The following is a 23,642-nucleotide window of genomic DNA, read 5'->3' on the forward strand; positions in this document are numbered from 1 at the left end:
TGTCGGGTTGTGGCAGCGTTAGGTTCAACTCGTGGGGAATCATCCAAGGTTAAAATTCCAGAACCAAAAGCCTTTGGTGGCGCAAGAAGTGCTAAAGAATTGGCAAACTTCATCTGGGATATGGAACAGTATTTCACTGTTGCAAGAGTGCCTAATGCAGACAAGTTAAATATCACTCCTAGGAAGTGGTGTTAAAGAAAAAAATCGAGCCTCGCCAGGACCAAGAAGATTCTCCTTATGTGGTTACTGGTACGTTACCGGTCTTTCACTTAGATGTTTATGTTTTGTTAGATCCAGGGGCTACTTTTTCCTTTATAACTCCATATATAACAGTAAACTTCGATGTCATTCCAGAAATTCTCTCAGAACCCTTCTCAATCTCTACTCCAGTTGGTGACCCAGTTATAGCTAGATGGGTATATAGAAATTTCCCTATCACAGTCTCCCAGAAAGTCACCTCGGCAGACCTTGTAGATTTAGAAATGGTAGATTTTGATATCATTCTAGGCATGGATTGGTACATTTTTGTTATGCCTCAATCGATTGTAGAATTAGGATCGTTTGCTTTAAGTTTCCAAGCGAACCAGTCTTAGAATGGAAGGGTAGTAGCTCAGTGCCTATGGGTCGATTCATTTCTTACCTTAAGGCCAGAAAGATTATTTCCAAGGGGTATCTGTATCATCTAGTTCGGGTTAAGGATTCAAGCTCCGAAACCCCAACTCTTGAGTCAGTTCCAGTAGTAAATAAGTACCCAAAAGTGTTTCCAAAATATCTTCCCGGAGTTCCTCCCGAAAGGGAAATCGACTTCGGAATCGATCTCCTTCCAGATACCCAGCCTATTTCTATTCCTCCTTTCAGAATGGCTCCAGCTGAGCTTAAGGAATTGAAAGAGCAGTTGAAATATCTTCTAGATGAGGGCTTCATCAGACCCAGTATTTCCCCATGGGGTACACCAGTGTTGTTCGTGAAAAAGAAAGATGGTTCTCTCAGGATGTGCATTGACTATCGACAGTTGAACAGAGTCACAATCAAGAATAAGTAACCTATCCCCAGGATTGATGACTTATTCGACCAACTTCAGGGTGCTAGTCATTTTTCAAAGATAGACCTTAGATCTGGTTATCATCAACTCAGAGTCAGAGATAGTGACATTCCGAAAACAACCTTCAGAACTCGGTATGGTCATTATGAATTTGTAGTTATGTCATTTGGACTAACCAATGCTCGTGTAGCTTTCATGGACTTGATGAACAGGGTGTTCAAGCAGTAGTTGGACTTGTTCGTTATCGTCTTTATTGATGATATCCTCATTTACTCTAGGAATGAGGAAGAACATGTGACTGATTTGAGGGATGTTTTGCAGATACTCAAAGATCGCCACTTATTCGGTAAGTTTAGCAAATATGTGTTTTGGTTACAATTTGCTGCTTTCCTTGGGCATATTGTGTCTAGCGAAGGGATCCGAGTGGATTCTCAGAAAATAGAGGCAGTGAAGCAATGGCTCAAACCTACCTCTCCTACAGATATCAAAAGTTTCTTGGGTTTGGCTGGTTATTACAGAAGGTTCGTGGAAAGATTTTCATCTATAGCTTCGCCATTGACTAAGTTAACTCAGAAAAATGTTAAGTTTCAGTGGTCAGATGAGTGTGAGAAGAGTTTCGCAGAACTGAAAACTAGGTTGACTAAAGCTCTTGTTTTGACTCTACCAGAGCGCTCAGACAGTTATGTGATCTATTGTAATGCATCCAGAGGCGGCCTAGGTTGTGTATTGATGCAGCGAGGTAAGGTTATAACTTATGCTTCTAGACAGCTTAAGGTGCATGAGAAGAACTATTCGACTCATGACCTCGAGCTTGCAGCCGTAGTATTTTCCCTGAAGATTTGGAGACATTACTTGTATGGTGTTCACGTAAATGTGTTCACAGACCATAAGAGCCTCCAGTATGTGTTCACTCAGAAAGAGTTGAATCTTTTCCAGAGGAGATGGCTTGAGTTCCTCAAGGACTGTGATATGAATGTGCTTTACCATCCCGGTAAGGCTAATGTAGTAGATGATGCTCTTAGCAGACTATCTATGGGTAGTGTAGCGCATGTTGAGGAAGAAAGGAAGGAATTAGCAAAAGATGTTCACCGGCTTGCTCGCCTGGGAGTTCGCCTTATGAGCATATCATATGGTGGTGTGACAGTCCAGAATGGGCCAGAATCTTTATTGGTAGCGGAGGTTAAGGAAAAACAAGACAGTGATCCTATATTGCTTCAATTGAAGGGTGTCGTTCATCAGCAGAAAGTTGAGGTTTTCTCCCAAGGGGGAGATGGTGTGCTTCGCTACCAGGGTCATTTATGTGTTCCTAAGGTGGGTGAGTTGAGACAACATATCCTTTCAGAAGCCCATAACTCCAGGTATTCTATTCATCTAGGCGCCACTAAGATGTACCATGATTTATGGGAAATATTTTGGTGGAATGGCATGAAAAGGGATATAGCAAATTTTGTGGCTAAGTGCCCTAATTGTCAGCAGGTGAAGGTAGAACATCAGAAACCATGAGGTATGACACAAGAGATGAACATTCCTACATGGAAGTGGGAAGTGATAAACATGAACTTCATTACAGGTTTACCACGTACTCGCAGACAGCATGACTCCATTTGGGTGATAGTAGACAGAGTTACTAAGTCCGCTCACTTTTTTACTGTTAAGACTACAGATTCAGTGGAGGACTGCGCCAAGATTTACATTAATAAGATATTCAGGTTTAAATCCATGACTATCATCTCAGATAGAGGTCCTCAGTTTACCTCTCACTTCTGGAAGTCCTTTCAGAAAGGTGTTGGTACTCAGGTTAACCTCAGGACAACATTTCATCCACAGACGGATGGTCAGGCAAAGCGTACCATTCAAACCTTAGAGGACATGTTGAGAGTTTGGGTGATCGACTTCAAGGGTAGTTGGGATGATCACCTTCCTCTTATAGAGCTCGCGTACAATAATAGCTACCATTCCAGTATCCAGATAGCCCCTTATGAGGCATTGTATGGGCGTAGATGTAGATCCCCAGCTGGGTGGTTTGAAGTAGGTGAAGCAGCCTTGATAGGACTAGATTTGGTTTATGATGCTATGGAAAACGTTCAGCTCATCAGGGATAGACTTAAGACAGCCCAAAATCGTCAGAAGTCCTATGCAGATGTAAGGAGAAGGGACTTGCAGTTCCAAATTGATGATTGGTTTTTCCTGAAAGTGTCACCTATGAAGAAGGTAATGAGATTTGGCAAGAAAGAGAAGCTCCATCCTAGATATGTAGGCCCTTATAGGATCTTGAAAAGAGCTGGCAAAGTGGCTTATGAATTAGAGTTGCCATCAGAACTAGCAGCGGTGCCTCCGGTCTTTCACATTTCGTTGTTCAAAAAGTGTGTGGGTGATCCAGCATCTATAGTACCATTGGAAAGTGTGGCTGTGAAGGATAGTCTCACTTATGAGGATGTGCCAGTTGAGATTCTTGATCGTCAGGTTCGAAGGTTGAGAAATAAAGAAGTCGCTTCAGTTAAGGTATTGTGGAGGAGTCAGTCCGTAGAGGGAGCTACTTAGGAAGCAGAAGCAGCCATGAAGGCCAAGTATCCTCATCTCTTTCCTTCCGATTCCATTACAGCTTGAGGTAATAGTTCCTCTCCAGTCTTTCAGTTACTCATGCGTAAATTCAATCTTACTATCATGTTCCTTCAGTTATACTTGCATTTTCAACGTATTTGCAAATTCTTGGAACTTAGTTAGTCAGATTTCAGTTTCTAGTACTTAGTGGTACGGTTTGCAGTACTTTCCCTCCATATTCAGCTAGTTTAGTCTTCATTCGAAGACGAATGTTCCCAAGCGGGAGATAAAGTAACACCCCATATGCTAGAAAGACCAGATTGTAGAAAATCAGAAATTAAAGGGGACCACCCACGGACCGTAGGTGGGGTCCGTGGTTGACCACCTGCAACCCTCCCCAGAAACCCAGAAAATCTCAACTAATAGGTCAAACCAAGGTTTGTGGTCTAGGCCGTGGTTCAGAACCCCAGATCCCAATTTCTAAAGCCAATCGACGACTGACCAGGACGGACCCTAGGTCAGTCGACGGTCCATCGATCAGGCCCGTCGTTGGCCTCGACAGCTTTTAAGTCGGGGGTCGTTTGGTCTTTTCCCTATGCGTTGGACACCTAAACTACGTCGTTTTGGTCAGTTTAAGCCTAGTAACTTAATCAGAACTTACCCTAACCATTCATTCTCAAAGAAATCGATCAAACCTAACAAAAGGAGAGAGAAATCATCGACCATGCCCTTTGCAAGAAAGCAGCATGTTTTCCTCAGTTCCATTCACGAAATCGAAAGATTTCTCTGTGGAATTCGTCACCAGGTATGTGGGATTTCACTAGTGGGTTTCTTTCGCCCATTAGGTCCCTAGAATTTAGTCAGATTCTTGATTCCCTTCATTATGTTTAGACTTAGGGTTTCTAGAACTTTATATTATTGTTGATATTTAACTATTAGATTAATCCTAATCAGAATATTTCATTTTCGTAACTACGTTACTTAATTCTCGCATGAAATTCAGTACCCTAGTTGTGTAGATTCGTTTAGTTCATGAATTACACTTGCTAGGTCAGTTTACATAGATATACATGCTTCAGTTAAGAATATTTCATTAAATGTTTCATTATCAGTACTTAATGTTGCATTTTCAGTTAGCATGTCAGACTTTCGGGCTATCCAGTTTATGTCAGTTATATTGTATTTCATACATTCTATTGGGAGTAGGCTTAATATCGAGTTGGACTAAGGTCAGTCACCCTCATAGTCCCAGAACTATGTGCCCCCGTAGGTTAAGTCCTCTATGTGGGCATCATATTTAGTGATCACGTCAGTCATGCCTTTATATCCCTAGTAAGGTATATTGGGTCCTCTAGATGGGGTGTATACATCGGACTCCACGTTTAGCTCACGTGATTTTATATCAGTTATTAGTAGCTCCCACAGTCAGATTCTAGTGCATTGACCAAGTTATCAGTTACAGTTCAGTATTCAGTTTTAGTATGTTATGAACTTAGTCATTGCATTCAGTTTAGTTCATATTCAACATGGTTAGTATATTCTTCATGTTCATCTTATATCATTGATCAGTATGCTTTATTTCAGTTATGTATATGCTGTTCAGCTTTATCCTATCATGCATGCTCAGTACCCTTCAAGTACTGACGCATACTCTGCGCTATATCTTCTCGTGATGTAGGTTCAAGTCCTCAGCGTTCAGATCATGCATAGATCGGTTCCCGATCTCTAGTTCAGCAGTACCAATGGTGAGTCCTCATTTTTCGAGGACGATTGACATGTTTCCTAATCAGTCTTTCCTTTTTAGTTTCAATGTTGCTAGAGTTAGTTTGGGGCATGTCCCAGCATCTCTAGTCAGTTAGAGGCTTTTATTTAGACATAGTTAGAATCAGTTCTAGTATTTTGAGTTATAACCTAGTATTGTAAACTCTTATTCAGTATGTTATTCAAACAGTATTGGGTATTCCCCACTTCAGTCATATTATGGTTTTTGGCTTCCGCATAGTATTTCTCATGTCATTTTATCTTAGTATGCTATGATATGCCAGCTCAGGGTTAGCTTGGGGTCACTTGTGATTCTAGATCCCGTGTTTACGTCCAGGGGGTAGCCTCGGGGTGTGACACCATATCATTTGTTCGGGCATGTAAGTCTTTATACGACCCCAATGCCTCTGTGATGGCCCTATCAACGAACAGACCTAGTTATTCAACAAGTAACTTCCTCTGCTTCTTATATTGATCCTCCCTATTTACCAATCTCATGAAATTTGTCGGTGTAAGAGCATATGGTTAGAGCTGTGATAATGATGAAGCAGTCTCAATAAACTCAGTAGACTCTACACCATGTGCTCTCATTGCCTCTAATGTAGAGGGTGTAAAAGTCGGTATAGTAGTGCTAGTGGACGTCATAGGACGCCCTCCAACACTGGCTCCTGCATGTGCACCTATACCAGATACTTGTGGCACTAGTTTGTGAATCTCACATCTCAAGTCTCGACTCATCCCTCATATTCTCAATGTCGAACCTCTTAGTTACTAGCGTTTCCACATCAATTTTGACAAGAATAAGCAACTCTTCTGCTTTACATAACCTTGTCATTAAGTAGAAGAAAAGTAAAGAAGTAGGTGACTTAGTCACTCTGTGCCTTATCTCTTCTGCAATAAGTTTCCTAAAGTTTATTGAGAACCCTGATATCAAACTTGCTACGAAAATCACCTTATCCTCTGCAAGTGTGTTGTCAGCTCTAGTGGGAAACAACATGTACCTCACAACGCCCCACTAAAACTTGCTACCAAACTTCGTTGGGTCTTGCATAATTGGAGCTTTTCAGAAGTGAATCCTAAAGAAGACAATGCAACATCTACTCAACATCACCTGCAAAGGGACATGAAGAAACACGAGAAGTAAGGAGAAGAGCAGAGTAAATCGAAGAAGACAAATATGAGATAACAAATGCTTATAGGAAGAGCCAAATCTGAGCTGAAGTGTTTCTACCGTCCCTTATAGTAACAAACACAACCACCCAAGAAGAAATGTGAAACATCATCTCAAAGGAAGGAAAAAGAGAGGGAGGTGATGGAAGAACACTTACCAAGTGAGAGTGAAGACGATAGACAAAGCCAATAGCTAAACAAATAGGGATCAAAATGGAAGGAAACCCACAAGAGGAGAAGAAGAAGATGCAAGCTCACCTGTGGTGGAAACATTTTCAAACAGTGGAGGCGAGGAGAAGAAGAGAGTACCAAATACGCTAGTACAAAGCTCAGATATTTGGTTTGTTTAGTAAATCTTTCGTATTCCTTGTTTTGGATAGAGTCTAATTTTGGGCCAGATCATTGCTATCCTTTCTTTTTGTATAGACTGGGCTTCCACCATTTGTTTGATTTTAATGAAATGATCTCCAGACCCAAAAACAATTTTCAATAAATTTTACTATATTCAAACAACGCAAAAGAGAACTCTCTCTCAGTCAACCGAGTCATAAGTTACAGTAATGCCTTTCGACAAAAAACTGAGGCAGAGGGGAGAGGGGTCTAGGGTGTAAAGCAAGCGTTGTAGTATATTTTACTTATTTATTAGAACTAGAAAAATCTAGTATACCAAGTTTGACAGAACATAAAGGCAGAAGCATATCTATATACGCACAGTCACAAGTCTTTTCTTAGCAGTTTCGAAATCCACAAAATACAAAGCATCGTACAACCCATTTTATACAACAAAACAAGTTCACTATGTCCGCAAAAAAGAAAAAGAAAATAAACGGGAGATTGACATCCAGTTTACTTGTTTCACTAGTGCTTTGCCATGTTCTTTTTTATTTCAAATGTCAAGTCACTAATATGAAAACAAACAATTCTTTTCAGCCCATTTTTTGTTGACTCATCTCAACAACTCCCACTTTGTATTTTCCTGTACCTTAGTAAAATAACACGAGTATCGCATGTATTTCTGTTCATTAGTTAGAGCAAGACCATCAAAAGACTTGGGTGCTCATAGTCCATCAATGCAGTTTGTTGGCAAATGTGACTGGAAACATCTGTATCATTCAGAAAAAGAAGCTTGTATAAATGCAGATTATAATAAAACAAACATTAGCAAAAGAAATGATAAGGCTGTAGCATATGCGCATCCATTTGACACTTCCATCACAATTCCAGGATATCATCATTGAGTTAATACTTTGTTTATACATACAACAAATAAAAGAAATGTCCACTCAGTCATCTCAAAGAAAGAATAAAAGGACAAGACCCAATGCAATAGTGCTGTGTCAAATTAGCAATAATCCCCAGAGACAACTAAGGTAAGCTGCAGAGGAGATTATCTAAAGGTTACTGCCTGAACTTCTAGAGTAACATTTTAACGTCATGGGTGAACAGGAAAAATCACACGAAATAGATAGTCAATACAACTTACAAGAATGTACCTGATTAGCTGATGCAGTGTCTAGTTCTTTTTCTTTATTTCCAGACAATGTCCCCTAAAAACTGAAGAGCTGGAACACCTCTGATCTCTACATCAACAAGGGGTGCCTGGACCAACATCAGGCTAGAGAGCTCTGGGTCATTCTGGATCATATCCAGAGCACGACTTTGGTCCTGTGATACTTCAACCATCAGTTATTCCTAGTTAGAACTACATAGAAAAGTCCAGCAAGTTAATTAAGATGCATATTAAAGAAAAACGAAGTGATCATCTGCATGAAGAAAATTCTCAGTAACATTATTATATTAGTTCTATTTTGCTTCCTGTACAGATAAAGAAATAAGTAATAGACCATGGAGTGATTACTAGGCACTGATTTAGAGAAGCTAACAAAGTAGCGGACAAACTGGCTTCAATGAGGCATAACACTGATGTAATTAAGGTATATCAGTATAGAGACTTACCAACCGCCACCAGAGGTTTGCTAACTACCGAAAGATGACAATTCCCATCATTTCGAGTCAAGATGAGAAAATCGAGAAGGCTCCAATATGAGCCTCCTTGAAGCTTTTCCTTTCCCACTGTTTTGGGCCAACTTTTTTGGTTTCTGTCATATGTATACATCTTCTATAGAAGGCTAGGCCTAGCCCTCCTTCATATGTAATCAGATTTCAATGGCAATCAAATCAGTTTTGTGGGGGAAAAAAGAAAGAATACCACAACAATAAAGTCCAAGCAATTCCAAGATGGAACAAGGCAAGAAGAGTTGGAAACTAAGAGTAAAGAGTAATACTTCTTCGGTCTTGTCCAAATTTTGCAAAAATTAATAATCTATACTCAATGTGAAAAGATTGTTCACACCATATAAAAGAGAATTATAGTAAAAAATAATTAGTTGTTTTTATTGTTGACTAGTAAATCTTTGTAGAATTATATATATTTAAAAATTTATTATAACATGAAACCACAAGTGTTTATTCATTTAAAAAAAAATACTGCAACTGGAAGTTGTCAAAAATGTTTCAGCTGTGTTGTACAGCAGAAAACTTAAATTTCATTGATAAATAAGAGAATCAACCGCATAAATTAAAAGAAAAAAAGTAAATAAAAGAAAGGAGACTTGGAATTTGCACAATATGAATTGGAAAGAGAACAGGGAACATGTACGAACCCGTTGGATATGATAAATGGAGACAGTTTCTAAATTGTACGTAGAGTAGGTACTCGTCAATATATCTGTTGAGCTAGGAACCACATATGGAGTTTTGATGATTAACAAGAATAACAAACATGATGCTAGAACCAGATGTTACACGTCTCAAATAAGAAAGAGGTATTGTTTATGACAAACAACTACTGAAGAATCAACTCCTTAACATGTCTACTGCAAGAGCTAACTATATAAGTACACTGCGAGAAGTGAAGAAACCAGGTCCTTCAGAGTAGACAACTGAAAACTGTTGATCAGGCGCAAAGCAGATTCTAAGTGTATGAAGGATTCCCTTGAGGAATTGGGATTTTGGCTAAATCACATGAATTAAAAAAAACAAGAAATCAAGATGGAAATTTTACCATATTTGCACACATGGAAAGAGCATCAAAAATAGGAGAAAACAAAGAGGCCGACGCACAAATGGAAACCAAATCAAACTTGGATTAGGTTCTTCGATTCTTTAAGTTATTCTTCAAGGATTAGGAGAACAAGAAGCGGTCATTCCTACTCCTATACAAAGCATTGCATTAATGCTATTGAAGACAACCACACAGCAAGAAGAGAACACCTAAAGAGAGAATTTATTCTGAGTGACTTCGTATCAGAAAGAGTCAACTTGCAGCGTGAAGAATTCCCATCAAGATTTATCATTACAGTTACTCAAGTTTGATTCTTTGAGCTTAAATTGTAAACTTTTACATTCATAGAAAATTTGTATTAGGTGTTTGAATTGTAAGGGTGTTCAAGACTGGTAGAGTATAGAAACAAGTAGCTACAATTAGGAGATTTGTAGGGGGGAAAGTCTATGAAGCAGTCCCTTGATTATAAAGTTGTAGCCTAAAAAGTAGAACAAATTTAGTGGAAAGTTGGGAGAAAAGCCGACGGGGTAGGTCATGGCTGTTGACTCCCGGGAGCGAGAAGTTCTCCATGTAAAAACCATTGTTTTGATTATTTGTTCCACATTTACTTCTTGAATAGTAACTGAAGAACCTGCTTATTCAATACATAAGTGAAAACATAAAATAACAATTAGTACGAAAGCAGGTTCTTTCAAAAGGCTAACACCTTGAAAGACTAAAGATGGCTGCACTACCATGAGTTCAAGGACAATCGACCACAAGGCCACCATCCTTCAATGGAAAATATTACGGTTGGTGGAAGGTCGGGATGCAGGACTTTATTGTTGGAGAGGACCTAGAGCCATGGAATATTATTGAACAAGGTCCAAAAATCTCAATGGCCAAGGATGACAACAGGAGAGAAACTGGTCCCAAGACAAGGGATGAGTTCACTAATGAAGACATCAAGGCAGTCCAAAATAATGTCAAAGCCAAAAAGGTTCTTATTTGTGGCTTTGGACCTGATGAGTATAGTCAGTCTTCATGCAATAATGCAAAAAAAGTATGTTATACATTGCAAACTACACATGAAGGAATGTCACGACCCAAGACTACCCCCTAGACATGACATGGTACTTAGAGCCACGAGTGACCCCAAGCTAACCACATGACATGAGCATGACCCTGAGATAACAGGCATAACTGAAATAACATGAAAAGCGGAATAAACTCTCAAATGCCTAGACATAGCATAAAAGAGAGATCCGAGTACAAGACACATGTGCGAAATACTAATGTCTGAAATAGCCTCTAACATAAGTGAGCTGCTAGGACAAGTCTCTAGATCACTTGAATAATCTGAAAACTGAGAGTAAAGTTTGAATGAACATAAGGACTTATAAGTGGTATGTCCCCGAACCATGAGGATTCACCAAAATAGTGCTAAGCTGATAAGAGTTTGTACTAAGCACATACTTGATAAGATGCATCAGAACCTATATTATGAAACAATATAGGAAGAAAGTATGCGACTAGTGCTCGGAATGTACTAAATATGGGAAAATGCATAAACATGACATTATAACATGATAAGTTTGTAAAACATGGAACAATAACCAAGTAAACATAATATGAAAACTGATGATCTGATTCTGAAAACATAGTACAAGATCATGCAATATTCTGAAAATCATAACATATGTGGGAGATACCGTTAACCGATATAAACCATGTGAGCTACAACATGGAGCTTAGTGTACTGCTCACACACCGAAAAGAGAGTGTCCTACTTGCCAAGATAAGGACCACGAGCCTGAGATAAGTTGGATCCACTAGCAAAAGTCTGTAAAGACTTAGTCCTATGGGGCCACGTAGTTTTGGGACAAAGGGATTGTTAGTAAAGGTCTCATGCCTCTACTAACAGGTGAGCCTTCATCCCAAGGTCCACTCGATGCTAAGTAACCTCCCAACAGAAAACATGCATAATCATAGAAACAGTAAGAATCTGATAATACTGAATCATTCATGGAGAATTTAATAATTATAGTTCCTTAAAATTATGATACATAACATAATCTGAGAGACTTTATCCTAAAGCATCTAAAGCATGATAATCATATAAACTGAATGATACTTTATATGAAAGCATCCTTAATTCATGAAAACCTTCATACCATAATGCATGCATACAGACATAGCTTAGTCATGACTCATGATCATAAAAATACTTACATAGCTTGGGTTCATGAAAATACCTTTGAAAACATTGAATTATGATCAAATCATGCATAATAAGATCAATCATAAAGAATAAACTGAAATTCAATTAGAACCCATAAGAAATCATGAAACCCTATAATTGGAGAAGAATCATAAATTGGAGAAATTGAGGTTGTTAGAATAGGAATAGGTATATATAATCCTACTTAGAATAGGACTAGTAAATAGGAGTAGTAAATAGTAGTAAATGGTAAAGGATCGTATTGTATTGTAGTGTCTATAAATAGAGTCTCTATGTAATAATATAGATAACAACACAATTCAATAATATTCCTCTCTTATATTTCTCACATGGTACCAGAGCCTCTACGATCTTGATAAACAATCAAAGAGCTTCCGTTGCCGGCGGGCAGTTATTACCCATATATGTCGCTCGTTTGGCCAATGATTATGTTAGCAAAAGTTGGGTCCGTCGTGTATCTTTTCTGGTGATTATTTTTTTATATTTAGTTTGTGTAGCACCGTCCATCTTTTCGATGACTACTTTTTTTCATATTTAATTTGTGTAGCACCGTGCCATCCTTCCGGTGACTACTTTTTTTGCATATCTGATTTGCGTAGCACTATGCATGACTACTTTTCATATTTAATTTGCATAGTACTGTGGAATTTTCCAAACTACTTTCTCATATCTGAGTTGCATAGCTCCGTGTGTCTTTTTGGTGAATCGATTTGATTTGCATAGATCCATTTGTCTTTCTGGTGACTCCTCAAATTTGATTTGCATAAGGTTGTGCCATAATTCCGACCCTACCCCAGTGTTATGAATGGTGAGCGCCATTCGCCAAAGGCGATATGGCAAGGCAAGGCGAGCCATTCTCACCATTCTACACTGAGGCGCGGTGATATCAAAAAGGCGACCAGAAGGCGACGTAAATGGCGGCGCCATTTTGGTTTTTTAATTTTTAAAAAGATTTGACTTAATAATATTAGTCAAAATTAGGGTTTTTTTTTTCTATTTTCAAACTTTCAGTCGCGTTTTCTCCTTGCGATCTCTTCTCCACCTTCAGTCGCTCGAGTCGCTGCTCCTCTTCCCCTCGCATCTCTTCTCCTTCTTCATCGCACAAGTTGCTGCCAGGTATACCTCTTTTTTTTCTTCTTCTTTTCAGTTCTTCTTCTTCTTGAGTTCTCTTCTTCTTCAGATTTCTTCTTGCCTTCTTTTTTTGTTTCTTCTCTTCAGAGTTCAGTCCTCTTCTTCGTTTCTCTTTCTTCTTTCTTTTTGAGATACAGTAGCTTGCTGCCTTCACTGCTCTATTTTTTTCCTCTGTTTTATTGTTCACAGTTCACTGTCACTGCTTACTGCCTATAATTTATTAAAAAAAATTTAATTCTTCTATAATTATTTATTCATTTGTCCATAAACAGTGAATTGACTGAATTCAATGGCGGATGCTAGCAAAAAGAGGAACATTGGATGGAATTATGGTACTCAAGGAGCAACGAAAGATTCGGTTAATTGTAACTTTTGTGGGAGTACTTTTAATGGTGGAATAACTCGACACAAGCAACATTTAGTGGGTAGTTTCAAGAATGTTAAACAATGTACAGCTTGTCCGTTGGCGATTAGAGAAGAAGTAAGGGCTTATATGCAAAATAAAATCGCTAATAATCCCAAATTTCAATTGAGGCAGCCGGAAGAGTATATTGATATTGATGATCTTGATGATGAATATGCGGAAATGATGCCTCCCTCCAAAACTCCAAAGATATCTTCTAGTGGAGATGCATCATCCACCGCGCGGAATGTGACGAAAGGCCCTATGAATCTCTATTTTCCGCAGAACTCAACACAAAAAGGAGGCTTTGATTTACTTTGGCTCAACACCAACAGAAGACTGTCGCTGAAATGTGGACACAACAAGGCTGGGATCTGATCCTCAGAAGAAATCTGAATGACTGGGAAATTCCCAGAATACTTGAATTGTTTAAGGTTCTGGAGAATTTTCAAGGTATACAAACAGGTGAGGATTATTTATGGTGGCAGGGGCACAACAAAGGTAGTTACAAGGTGAAAGAAGGATACAAACAGATAAGTCCTGGTGGCATTCAAGACTTCAAATGGCCTTGGAAACAAATCTGGAGGATCAAAGTGCCACACAAAGTGGCATGCTTTACATGGCTACTAGCCAATGAAGCAGTTTTGACATTGGATAATGTGGCCAAGAGAGGAATCTCTCTATGCAACAGATGTTCCTTATGTGGTAAGGCTAATGAGACAGTGACATCTCTTCTTACATTGCAACTCTACTGAGCAGCTGTGGCAGATTTTCCTTAATCTCAGAGGCATATCTTGGTGTATGCCTAGCAAGATTGATGAGACTCTATTCAGTTGGGAGATGGCTGGAGTTGGGGCTACAAACAGAGAAAGATGGAGGATGATCCCTACTAGTATTTGGTGGACTATATGGAGGGAGAGAAACGAGAGATGTTTTGATAATATGAACAACAACTTGCAGGAAGTAAAGCTTAAGTGTATTTTGTTCTGCTTTTGGTGTACAAATGTCTACTCCAATGAAACTGAGTCAATCATAGATGTTTTAGGATCCATTTAGATTTGGTTCAGTTTTTGGATAGATTATACTTCCTTTCTGCTTTTGTAAATATGGTTTTTCAGTACTACCTAAGTACTAAATGAAATACAAATGTTACTAGTTTCAAAAAAAAAAAGGAGGCTTTGAAAAAGGAGGAGGAATTGATGAAATAAAGAAAATTCTAAGAGAGCGTGCGTTAAGTGCTTTTGCAATATGGATGTAGATGCGGGGCTCCCTTTTAATTGTGTCAATCACAAATCATTTGATAAATTTATTGAGACAGTAGGACTACATGGCCCCGGAATGAAGCCTGTTAACACCCAATTTTGGCCTAACATTTTAAAATTTTGTAACTTTTAAGTTTTATTTATTTAATAGTTCAAAATACATTTTTTATAATTTTAAATAAGTTTATCGATAACTATTCTTATTTATCAAAATGTAGGATTTTTTTTTATCAGTTAATTTTAATTACATTATTTCTTGTCACAACCAGTTGACTACGTTCAAATATTTATTCATTTTGATTAAATCATTAGTTCTGATAAATTGCATTTTTTACATGTCATTAGCTACGTCCATTATACTTTTTAATAATCATTTTATTTGTTATATTTGTTAATATTAATTTTGATATTTTGCACAGCCTAGAAATTCATTCGAATATGGATAAGATTTCATGCACAGATATTTTTAAAAGCTAGTGATTTTGGTGCACAATTTTAAAAAAATGGTACTGTACTATAGGTAATTTTTTTTTTTTTTTTTTTTTTGAAATCAGTAACTTTGTATCATTTCAAGGATCAAAACAGTACTTGGGTAGTACTGAAACCATATTTACAATAGAGCTCTAGTGTCTTTCCTTTATAGCTATAAAGAATCTAGAACATCTATGATAGACACAGTATCATTAGAAAAAATTTGATTACACCAAAAACATAGCAGTAAGATGAAGTTCAACTTGATCTTCTGCACATCATTCTCTAAGCTCTCAAAACATCTGGAATTCCTCTCCTTCAAAATTGTCCACCAGATACAAGCTGGGACAATTCTCCATCTACTCCTATCCTTTGCATGTGAACATATTCCTTCCCAGCTGCTAAGAGCCTCTGTTATCTTGCCTGGCATTGTCCATGCTATACCCTTACGGTTTAGGATGATTCTCCACAAATGAGCTGTGAATGGACAATGCAGAAATAGATGGTTGACTGTCTCAGCTGTTTCTTTACACAGGAAGCATCTTGAGCACAGTGTCATACCTCTGCTCATCAAGTTGTCCACTGTTAAAGTGGCCTCCTTTGCTAGTAACCATACAAAAATTGATACCTTGTGGGGAACTTTTATCCTCCAAATCTGCTTCCATGGCCAGTTTGCTATCTGCTGGTTGGATTGGTTCATAATTTTATATGCAGCATTGACCTTAAAAATGCCTTTGGAGTTGCCCTGCCACCATAAATGATCTTCACCAGCTTGAACCCCAGGAAATTGATCAAGTTTGCTGAGGAAATCAGCCACTCTTTGAACCTCCCAATCATTGAAATGTCTTCTAAAATTCAAGCTCCACCCATCAGATATCCACATTTCAGCTATAGTTTTCTGTTGGTGAAGGACTAGGTTGAAGATATCCGAAAAGACCAGTTCCATGATACCAACCTCATGCCAATTATCCTTCCAAAATCTGGTTTTGTTTCCGTTTGCCACTTTGATTCTTGATTGAGTTTTCAACTCACTCCAGAGGGATCTGATAGACCTCCATAGGCTGACCCATATGGAGTATTGACTTCCTTGGTCATCCAGCTATCCTCTTGTTCATATTTGGCTTTAATCACTCTTCCCCATAATAAGTGGTTTTCTTTGATGAACTTCCACAACCACTTCATCATTAGAGCTGTACTTTGGATTTTCAGGTTCTTGATGCCCAAACCACCCCATTTTTTTGCACAAATGACTGAGCTCCACTTGACCAAATGGTAGCCTTTCTTCTCTTTGTCACCATGCCACAAGAAGTTCCTCCTAATTCTATCCAATCTCTTGATGACCCCTGCTGGAATGGGAAATAAGGACATCATGTATGTTGGAAGAGCATCAAGGACTGAGTTGATCAAAGTCAGTCTACCTCCTCTTGACAAGTATTGGGCCTTCCATCTTGCTAATTTCTTTTCACATTTCTCAATAACAGTATCCCAAATCTCAATGGACTTTGAATTGGCCCCCAAAAGCATTCCCAGACTAAGGGTTGGCAAAGACCCTACCTCTCCTCCTAGAATAGATGCCAACAGAATCATGTGGGGCACATCATTAATGGGATAAAGAAAACTCTTACCCCAATTTATGTGAAGGCCTGAGATGCCTTCGAAGAGCACTAGGATTATTCTGAGATGTCTCAATTGGTTTCTATCAGCATCACAAAATATGAGGGTATCATCAGTGTATTGCAAATGAGTCACCTCTAGGCTATCACTCCCAGCCCTAGCTACCTCAAAACCCTTTATCCATCCATACAAATTAGTTGTTTTGAACATAGTATTCAGTCCTTCCATGGCAATGATAAACAAGAAAGGAGACAGAGGATCTCCTTGCCTGAGACCCCTTTGAGCCTTAAAGAAGCCAGCAGGTGATCCGTTAATCAACACAGAATAACTAACAGTGGATATACAAAATTTAATCCAATGTATCCATTTCTTCCCAAAGCCCAACATCTTCAGCATGCGTAGCAAGTACTCCCAGTTTACATGATCATATGCTTTTTCAATATCTAGTTTGCATAGGATACCAGGCTTCTTTTGTTGCACTCTTGAGTCTATTGCTTCATTTGCCACTAAAACTGCATCCATGATTTGTCTGCCTTTGATGAAAGCCATTTGCTGAACATCCACCAGATTGGAGATCACTCCTTTCAGCCTCTCTGTCAATACTTTGGAGAATAATTTGTAGATGCTTCCTATCAAGCTAATAGGCCTATAATCTCTTAATTCTTTAGCACCTTTCTTCTTAGGGATAAGAGTTATGAATGTTGCATTGAAGCTTCTTTCAAAAACTTCTTGCTCATGGAAGTTATGAAAGGCATTCATAATGTCCTGTTTCACAATCTCCCAGCACTTAATGAAGAAACCCATGGAGAAACCATCTGGACCAGGAGCTTTATCTCCTGCGCACAGTTTCAGACACCTTAAGACTTCCTCCTCAGTGAAGTTTTCCTGCAATCTCACCTTGTTTTCCACTGAAAGAGTTGCACAATTATTGAGCATGTTGATGGGTCTCCAGTGAGTGGTCTCTGTATACAACTTTTGATAGAAGTCGATAATGGCACTTTCTATTCTTGTAGACTCCTCGGTTAATTCACCTTGCACCATTAGCTGGTCTATGTAGTTGAACCTTTTATGAGCGTTTGCCACTTTATGAAAGAACTTGGTGTTCCTATCGCCTTCCTTTAACCATAAGGCCCTTGACTTTTGCCTCCACGCAGCTTCTTCATTTTTAATCAGACCCTCCAATTCTAAGGTTAAAATCTGCTTTCTTGGCTGATTCTTCTTCTGTCAAAGGTCTATATTCCAGTATCATATCCATTTCAGCCAATTGTTCTAAAGTTTGTTTTCTTTGGATCACTAGGTTGCCAGCCTCACTCCTGCTCCAGTCCTTCAGTTTATGTTTGAGTGCCTTCAATTTACATGATAGCACAAAGTCAGGCCTGCCTTTAAAACTGAAAGGAATTCCACCACCCTTTGATCCTGTCATTGAAGCCTGCAGTCCCAAGCCACCAATTTTCAAATTTAAAATAATTCTTCTTTTTGTCCAGGAACCACCCTGTAAAGCCAAAGGAATGTGATCAGAGGCCAACCTTTGCAAAGGGGACTGCTTTATGTTGCTGAAACAGTCATCCCACTCTTCTGGGAGTAAGAATATGTCGATCCTGGAAGCTGTGTCGTGATTGTCCCCCTTGAACCAAGTATAATTGCCATCTTGCAGCTGAAGGTCGATTAAGTTCATATCTTCAATGAAATCTGAGAACTCTATCATCCCTCTTGATCTCCTGTTGCAATTTCTCTTCTCCGAGACATATCTTGTAGTGTTGAAATCACCACAAATAGCCCAAGGACCTTCCATTAAACCCCTGACATCTGCAATTTCTTCCCATACCTTTCTTCTTTCAATATAACAGTTTGGAGCATAGACTCCAGTTATATGGCAAGAGAAGCTCTGAAATTGTGCCTCAAATTTACATGTTAATGTATAGGCCCCAATTTCCAAAACTTCCCCCTTCCAGGCTCTGCAATCCCACATCATCATGATACCTCCTCTAGTACCACTTGCTTCAAGGTAGGCAAATTTGATCCATCTTCCCCCATATTTGTTTAACTAAGTTTGTAATTTCCCCCTCCAGTTTAGTCTCCTGGAAGCATACTATGTCTGCTTTCCAGTCAACTACCAATGTCTGCACCAATCTTCTTTTATCCCGATCGTTCAGCCCCCTGACATTCCACGAGACTAGTTTGAATTGCATGGGTCACTATTTAGCAACTTTCTCCCCTTGTTTCTGCATCCACTATCTTTGAATTTAACATCAAAGGTGACAAGACTTTTAAGTTCTTGCACCCCTTTGCATCTACTCCTTTTACTAATGCCAACAGATTCCATCCTTCTTGCTTGTCTACAACTATCAACCTGTAGAAGTAATTCTAAGGCCTCCTCTTCATGTCCTTGGAAGTCTATCCCCAGTAATTTGCTCAATTTGATCATGTTTTGTTGGACCCATGCTGATGTCTCCCTCTCTTCTTCGATGATAGCTTGTTCTTGATGAATGTGAAGAGGTACCACCTCTTCAATCTCTAGAATTTCAGCCGGAATCATTGACTTTTGTCCAGAATCAACGATCCTGCTTTCAATTTCCAGTGTTCCGTTAGAGTTTTCCTCCCTTGCTTTCTCCATCACGGAGATTCCTTGCGGAGTCCCCCCTTGCACTGCTTCTACTAAATTCGATATTGCCTTGTCCCAGGCATTTGTCGAATTTGTGAGTTGAAGTTGTGCATGCGTCTGTTCTAAATCAACAGTGTTCACCAGCACTTCGAAGAATTGATTGAAGCCTACATGTGTGTTCTGATTTCCTTGTAAGTCATTAAAAATGACATGGCCTGCAACCAGTCCCCTTCCCCTTCCCCTTTCACGTTTTCTTCTTCTTCTTTTTTACAGGTGTTTTGGCTTCAACCAATCCTCAAGCTCCAAGAACCAGCAGAACACCAGGGCCCCATCAGTGAACTTGAAGCTGAACCCACCGGAGAAGACGACCGGCGAACAACAACCCAAAATCAACTCCAAATCGCTAGAAATCGAGCACACTAGTGAGCTCGAAGCTCGAGGAACCAGACCATTTTTGCTGCGACCAGCAGCTTCAATCCAACATCTCCACCAAATAACTCCGACTAAGCTCAAAGCTTCAGTCGTTTCCAACAATAGCAACAACAACAACCGGCAACCACCGGTGTGGCTCCATCTCCGGTAACGTTTTTCACTTCGTTCCTCTTTTTAGATCTGGCCGGAAGGGTTCAAACTCCAGCCATCTTTTATCTTTATATTTTAGTTCAAGTTTAGTTACTATTTGTGTTACCTGTTGATTATTTTAATGATGGGTTTGATTTGTTCATTTTGAGTATTTTCATTTTTTTTTCTTTCTTTTTTGCCAGTGATGTTTGAATTATAAATGGCCTATTTACAGACTGGCGCTACTCTTTCTTAATTACTTTGTTTGATTTCCTTAATTACAGTTGTTACAGTTGAATATTGATATATATATATATATATATGATTGTTTTACTTTATTTTATCTTTAGTTTGTCAATTGCTTTGAGCTTACATTTGCTTTATTTATTCATTATTGTTCTATTTTTGGTATGTGTAGTCGCTTTTGATTCATGATTGTGTGCACTTTTACTAAAAATTTAAGCAACTATGTTTTTGCTATTTGGTCATTCTTCTTATTATTATTATTTTATTTTGTTTTGTTGTTATGCGTTTCTATTACTTTGTACTGTTGTTCTCATTTGGTTTTTAATTTTTGATTTTTTACATGTATTATTTTCATCTCATTTTGTTAATTTCATATAATTTTATGCTTGGAAATTACGAGTTCAAAATGGCCAATGAGAAAATCTCTCCGTCGATTTTGGAGGGCAAGGCCTCCCATGTTAATAAGACGGGTTTTTATTTTTAAGTTATTATTAATTTGTTTATTTTTATTCATATTTATTTAGTACTAACACTTTTACTAAATGTCTTTACAGGTACCCAGAGCTGCTTCCCATTAGAGCTATTCGAACAAAGTTCGAATTATATTGTTTTATTATTTATTGTGTATATTATTGACGATAGGCAAATATTAGGTCGTTTCTCATATTACTTGTTTGCTTTATTACTTGTGTATATTGCATGTTTGTTATATTTGTATACTATTTTTACCTCCTCCTCAATTTGAAAAAAATGAATTCAGTCGGGACCCACAGTTGTGGATTTCGAAGGATGCCTAACACCTTCCCTTCAGAATAACTTGAACCCCTTACCTAGAATCTTGGTTTCGTAGATCACTTAATGGTTTCCTAGTTTTTTCCTAAAATTAGGTGGCGACTCCTTTAAAATTCGTTTATTCTTGAAATTCTTTTAAAATTGAATTAATTCATTATTTTTTGAGTCACCGCGACGTTTTGCCCTATTTGAATAGAGTAGGGATGTAAACAAAGCCTCCTACATTCCATGAAGTTAGAGTTACTCACCTAAAAAAAGAGGTGGAGAAAGTGGAAAAAATTGTTGATGAGCTTAAAGTGCAATGGACAAAGTTTGGATGTTCCATTATGATGGACAAATGGACGGCACGAAATGGTAAAATGATCATCAATATTTTGGTGAATTCTCCAATTGGTAGTGTATTTCTTGGTTCTGTTGATGCTAGCAGTGAATCTACCGATTCCACCAAAATGTACAAGTTGTTTGAAAGCACTGTTGAAAGAATTGGACCGGAAAATGTTGTACAAATTGTCACCGATAATGCTAGTGAGAATGTTAAAGCGGGAAGCATGATGATGGGTGCGTACCCACACATTTATTGGACTCCATGTGCCGCTTATTGCATCAACTTGATGTTTGGTGACATATTCAAGGTTAAGCCATATGCTTCCGGTAATATCACTCTCCTATCCTCTAACTTTCTTTCTAGTCAATTTTAATACTCATTAGCTACTAATTAATATAATCTTACTTTAACAATTTTTTAAGAAGGCCATCAGAATCCATTCTTACATTAGTCAAAGGCCATTGTTGTTAAACTTGATGAGAAAATTCACCAAGGAAAGAAATTTGGTGAAACCGGCCAAGACAAGATTTGCAACAGCCTTCTTGACTTTAAGAGCTATCTACATACAAAGAAAAAACTTGAGAACTTTAGTCCTCTCAACCGAATGGACTTCAAGTAAATTTGCAAAGGAAACTTTGGGGAAAGAAGTTGCCAATCTTATTATTTCTGCCCACTTTTGGAATGATGTTGTTCGAGCACTTACAGTTTGTGGTCCTTTGCAAAAGTGCTTCGTTTGGTGGATGGGGAGAAAAAACCACCAATGGGCTATATTTATGAAGCAATGGATAGAGCCAAAGAAACTATTGCACGGGGTTTTCGTGGAGTTAAGAAGCAATATGAGAAAGTGTTAGAATTATTGATGCAAGGTGGTCAGACCAACTCCATCGGCCTTTGCATGCTGCAGGTCATGTTTTGAACCCAGGATTGTACTATAAAGCTCAAGAAGAGGGAACTTTACTACAGAGTCTGTGGACTGAGTATTATGCATGTGTTGAGAAGATGATCCCCAATTCAGCAATACAAGATTTACTAGTCGCTGAGCTTCCTAGGTACAAAATGGCTGATGGACTATTTGGTTGTGGTCCGGCTAAAAAAGCTAGAGACACAAGGTCACCGGGTTGATTTAGCTCTTACTTAAATTATTTGACTTATTTATACTCATTAACCTTTAAATTTATTTTATTATAGTTGAATGGTGGTCACTATTTGGTAGTGAAACATCAAACTTGCAAAAGTTTGCCATGAAAGTATTAAGCCTAACTTGTAGCTCATCCGGATGTGAGCGAAATTGGAGTGTGTTTGAACGCGTAAGTAAAATAATTATATCCTAATTTCCATATTATATTATTATCAATATCTATTAGTTAATATCTATAACTTATGCGTAGATTCATTCCAAAAAGAGGAATAGGGTTGCACTATCGCGTCTCAATGATCTAGTGTACATTAAGTACAATAGAACATTGAAACGTCGTTATGTGATCTCATTGATCCAATTCGCTTGGATAACATTGATGTTTCAAATAAATGGTTAGTTGGATTCCCCGAATATCAAGAAGATGAACTAGTATATGAGGATGATGATCTTACTTGGGGTAGTGTTGCTACGGCAATTGGAGCTGATGAGAGTATCTATCCTCTTAGGGGACTTTCTTCAAGATCAAGTGCACTTGACAAGGGCAAAGGAGTAGAAACTACATCTACAAGTTCAACTTCAAGTAGGACTCGGACACTAATTGATGAAGACTACGAGGAGGAAGAAGATGAGGAGCAATATAATGATGTAGAGGATGTTGATCTTCAAGAGTTGGATAGTTTTGAAGAAGAATAGACTTTCAGAGTTCTAGTATTGTCTTTTGAATTATTGGGTCTTTAAAGTTCTAGACTTTTAGTATCTACTTTTAGTTTTTGAATTGAAATATTTGCTAATATATGTTATTGACTTATTGCTATTGAGATTTTTGGATATTTATATATGCAATTAAATATTTTAATTTTTGGTATTAATTGGCGCCTCAATTCAAAAAGCCGCTCGCCTCGCCGCATGGCAGGCCCTTGTCGCCTCTCGCCATCCAAAACACTGCCCTACTCATATAATTTATCTTTTCCAGTAGGGTCGTGCCATCATTCCGACCCTACCCATATTATTTCTCTTTTTCAATAGGATCGTGTCGTCAATCTGACTTTTCCTATATAATTTTTATTCTCTAGTTAGGTCGTGCCATCATTCCGACCCTACCTATATAATTTTAATTTTAAGATTGTGACCACTTTCAGCCATCAAATCTAACAGTGACTTTCTTATTTAATATCGACTTGTCTATTCATTCCAACACGATCCATATACTTTATACTAGATTTTGAACACTTTCCGGCGACTATTGCATTGTGAAAAGTTCAGTCTACTTGTATATCGATTACGTAAGTCACTCTATG

The 23,642-nt window shown here is 38.3% G+C and overlaps 1 protein-coding gene across 4 annotated transcripts in view; it reads right to left on the reverse strand.

Annotated features, from left to right (window-relative positions):
* Window positions 1–7,199: 7,199 nt before the first annotated feature.
* The window catches only part of LOC102580668 (ATPase GET3), a 31,263-nt gene continuing 14,820 nt past the window's right edge, over window positions 7,200–23,642 (reverse strand). For 2 of the 4 annotated variants that reach the window (XM_015314295.1, XM_015314300.1), the window contains exons 11-12: window positions 8,008–8,179; window positions 7,200–7,617 (exon numbers count right to left, since the gene is read on the reverse strand). In XM_015314295.1, the coding sequence (XP_015169781.1) occupies window positions 8,042–8,179 (138 nt within the window). In that variant the 3' untranslated portion in view covers window positions 7,200–7,617; window positions 8,008–8,041. Of the gene's footprint in view, window positions 7,618–7,997; window positions 8,188–23,642 lie in introns of all 4 variants that reach the window. The other 2 variants (XR_001475002.1, XM_015314298.1) reach the window with 2 other exon arrangements.

The sequence above is a fragment of the Solanum tuberosum genome, unplaced genomic scaffold (genome assembly GCF_000226075.1).
Source record: "Solanum tuberosum cultivar DM 1-3 516 R44 unplaced genomic scaffold, SolTub_3.0 scf00013, whole genome shotgun sequence".
Lineage (NCBI taxonomy): Eukaryota > Viridiplantae > Streptophyta > Magnoliopsida > Solanales > Solanaceae > Solanum > Solanum tuberosum.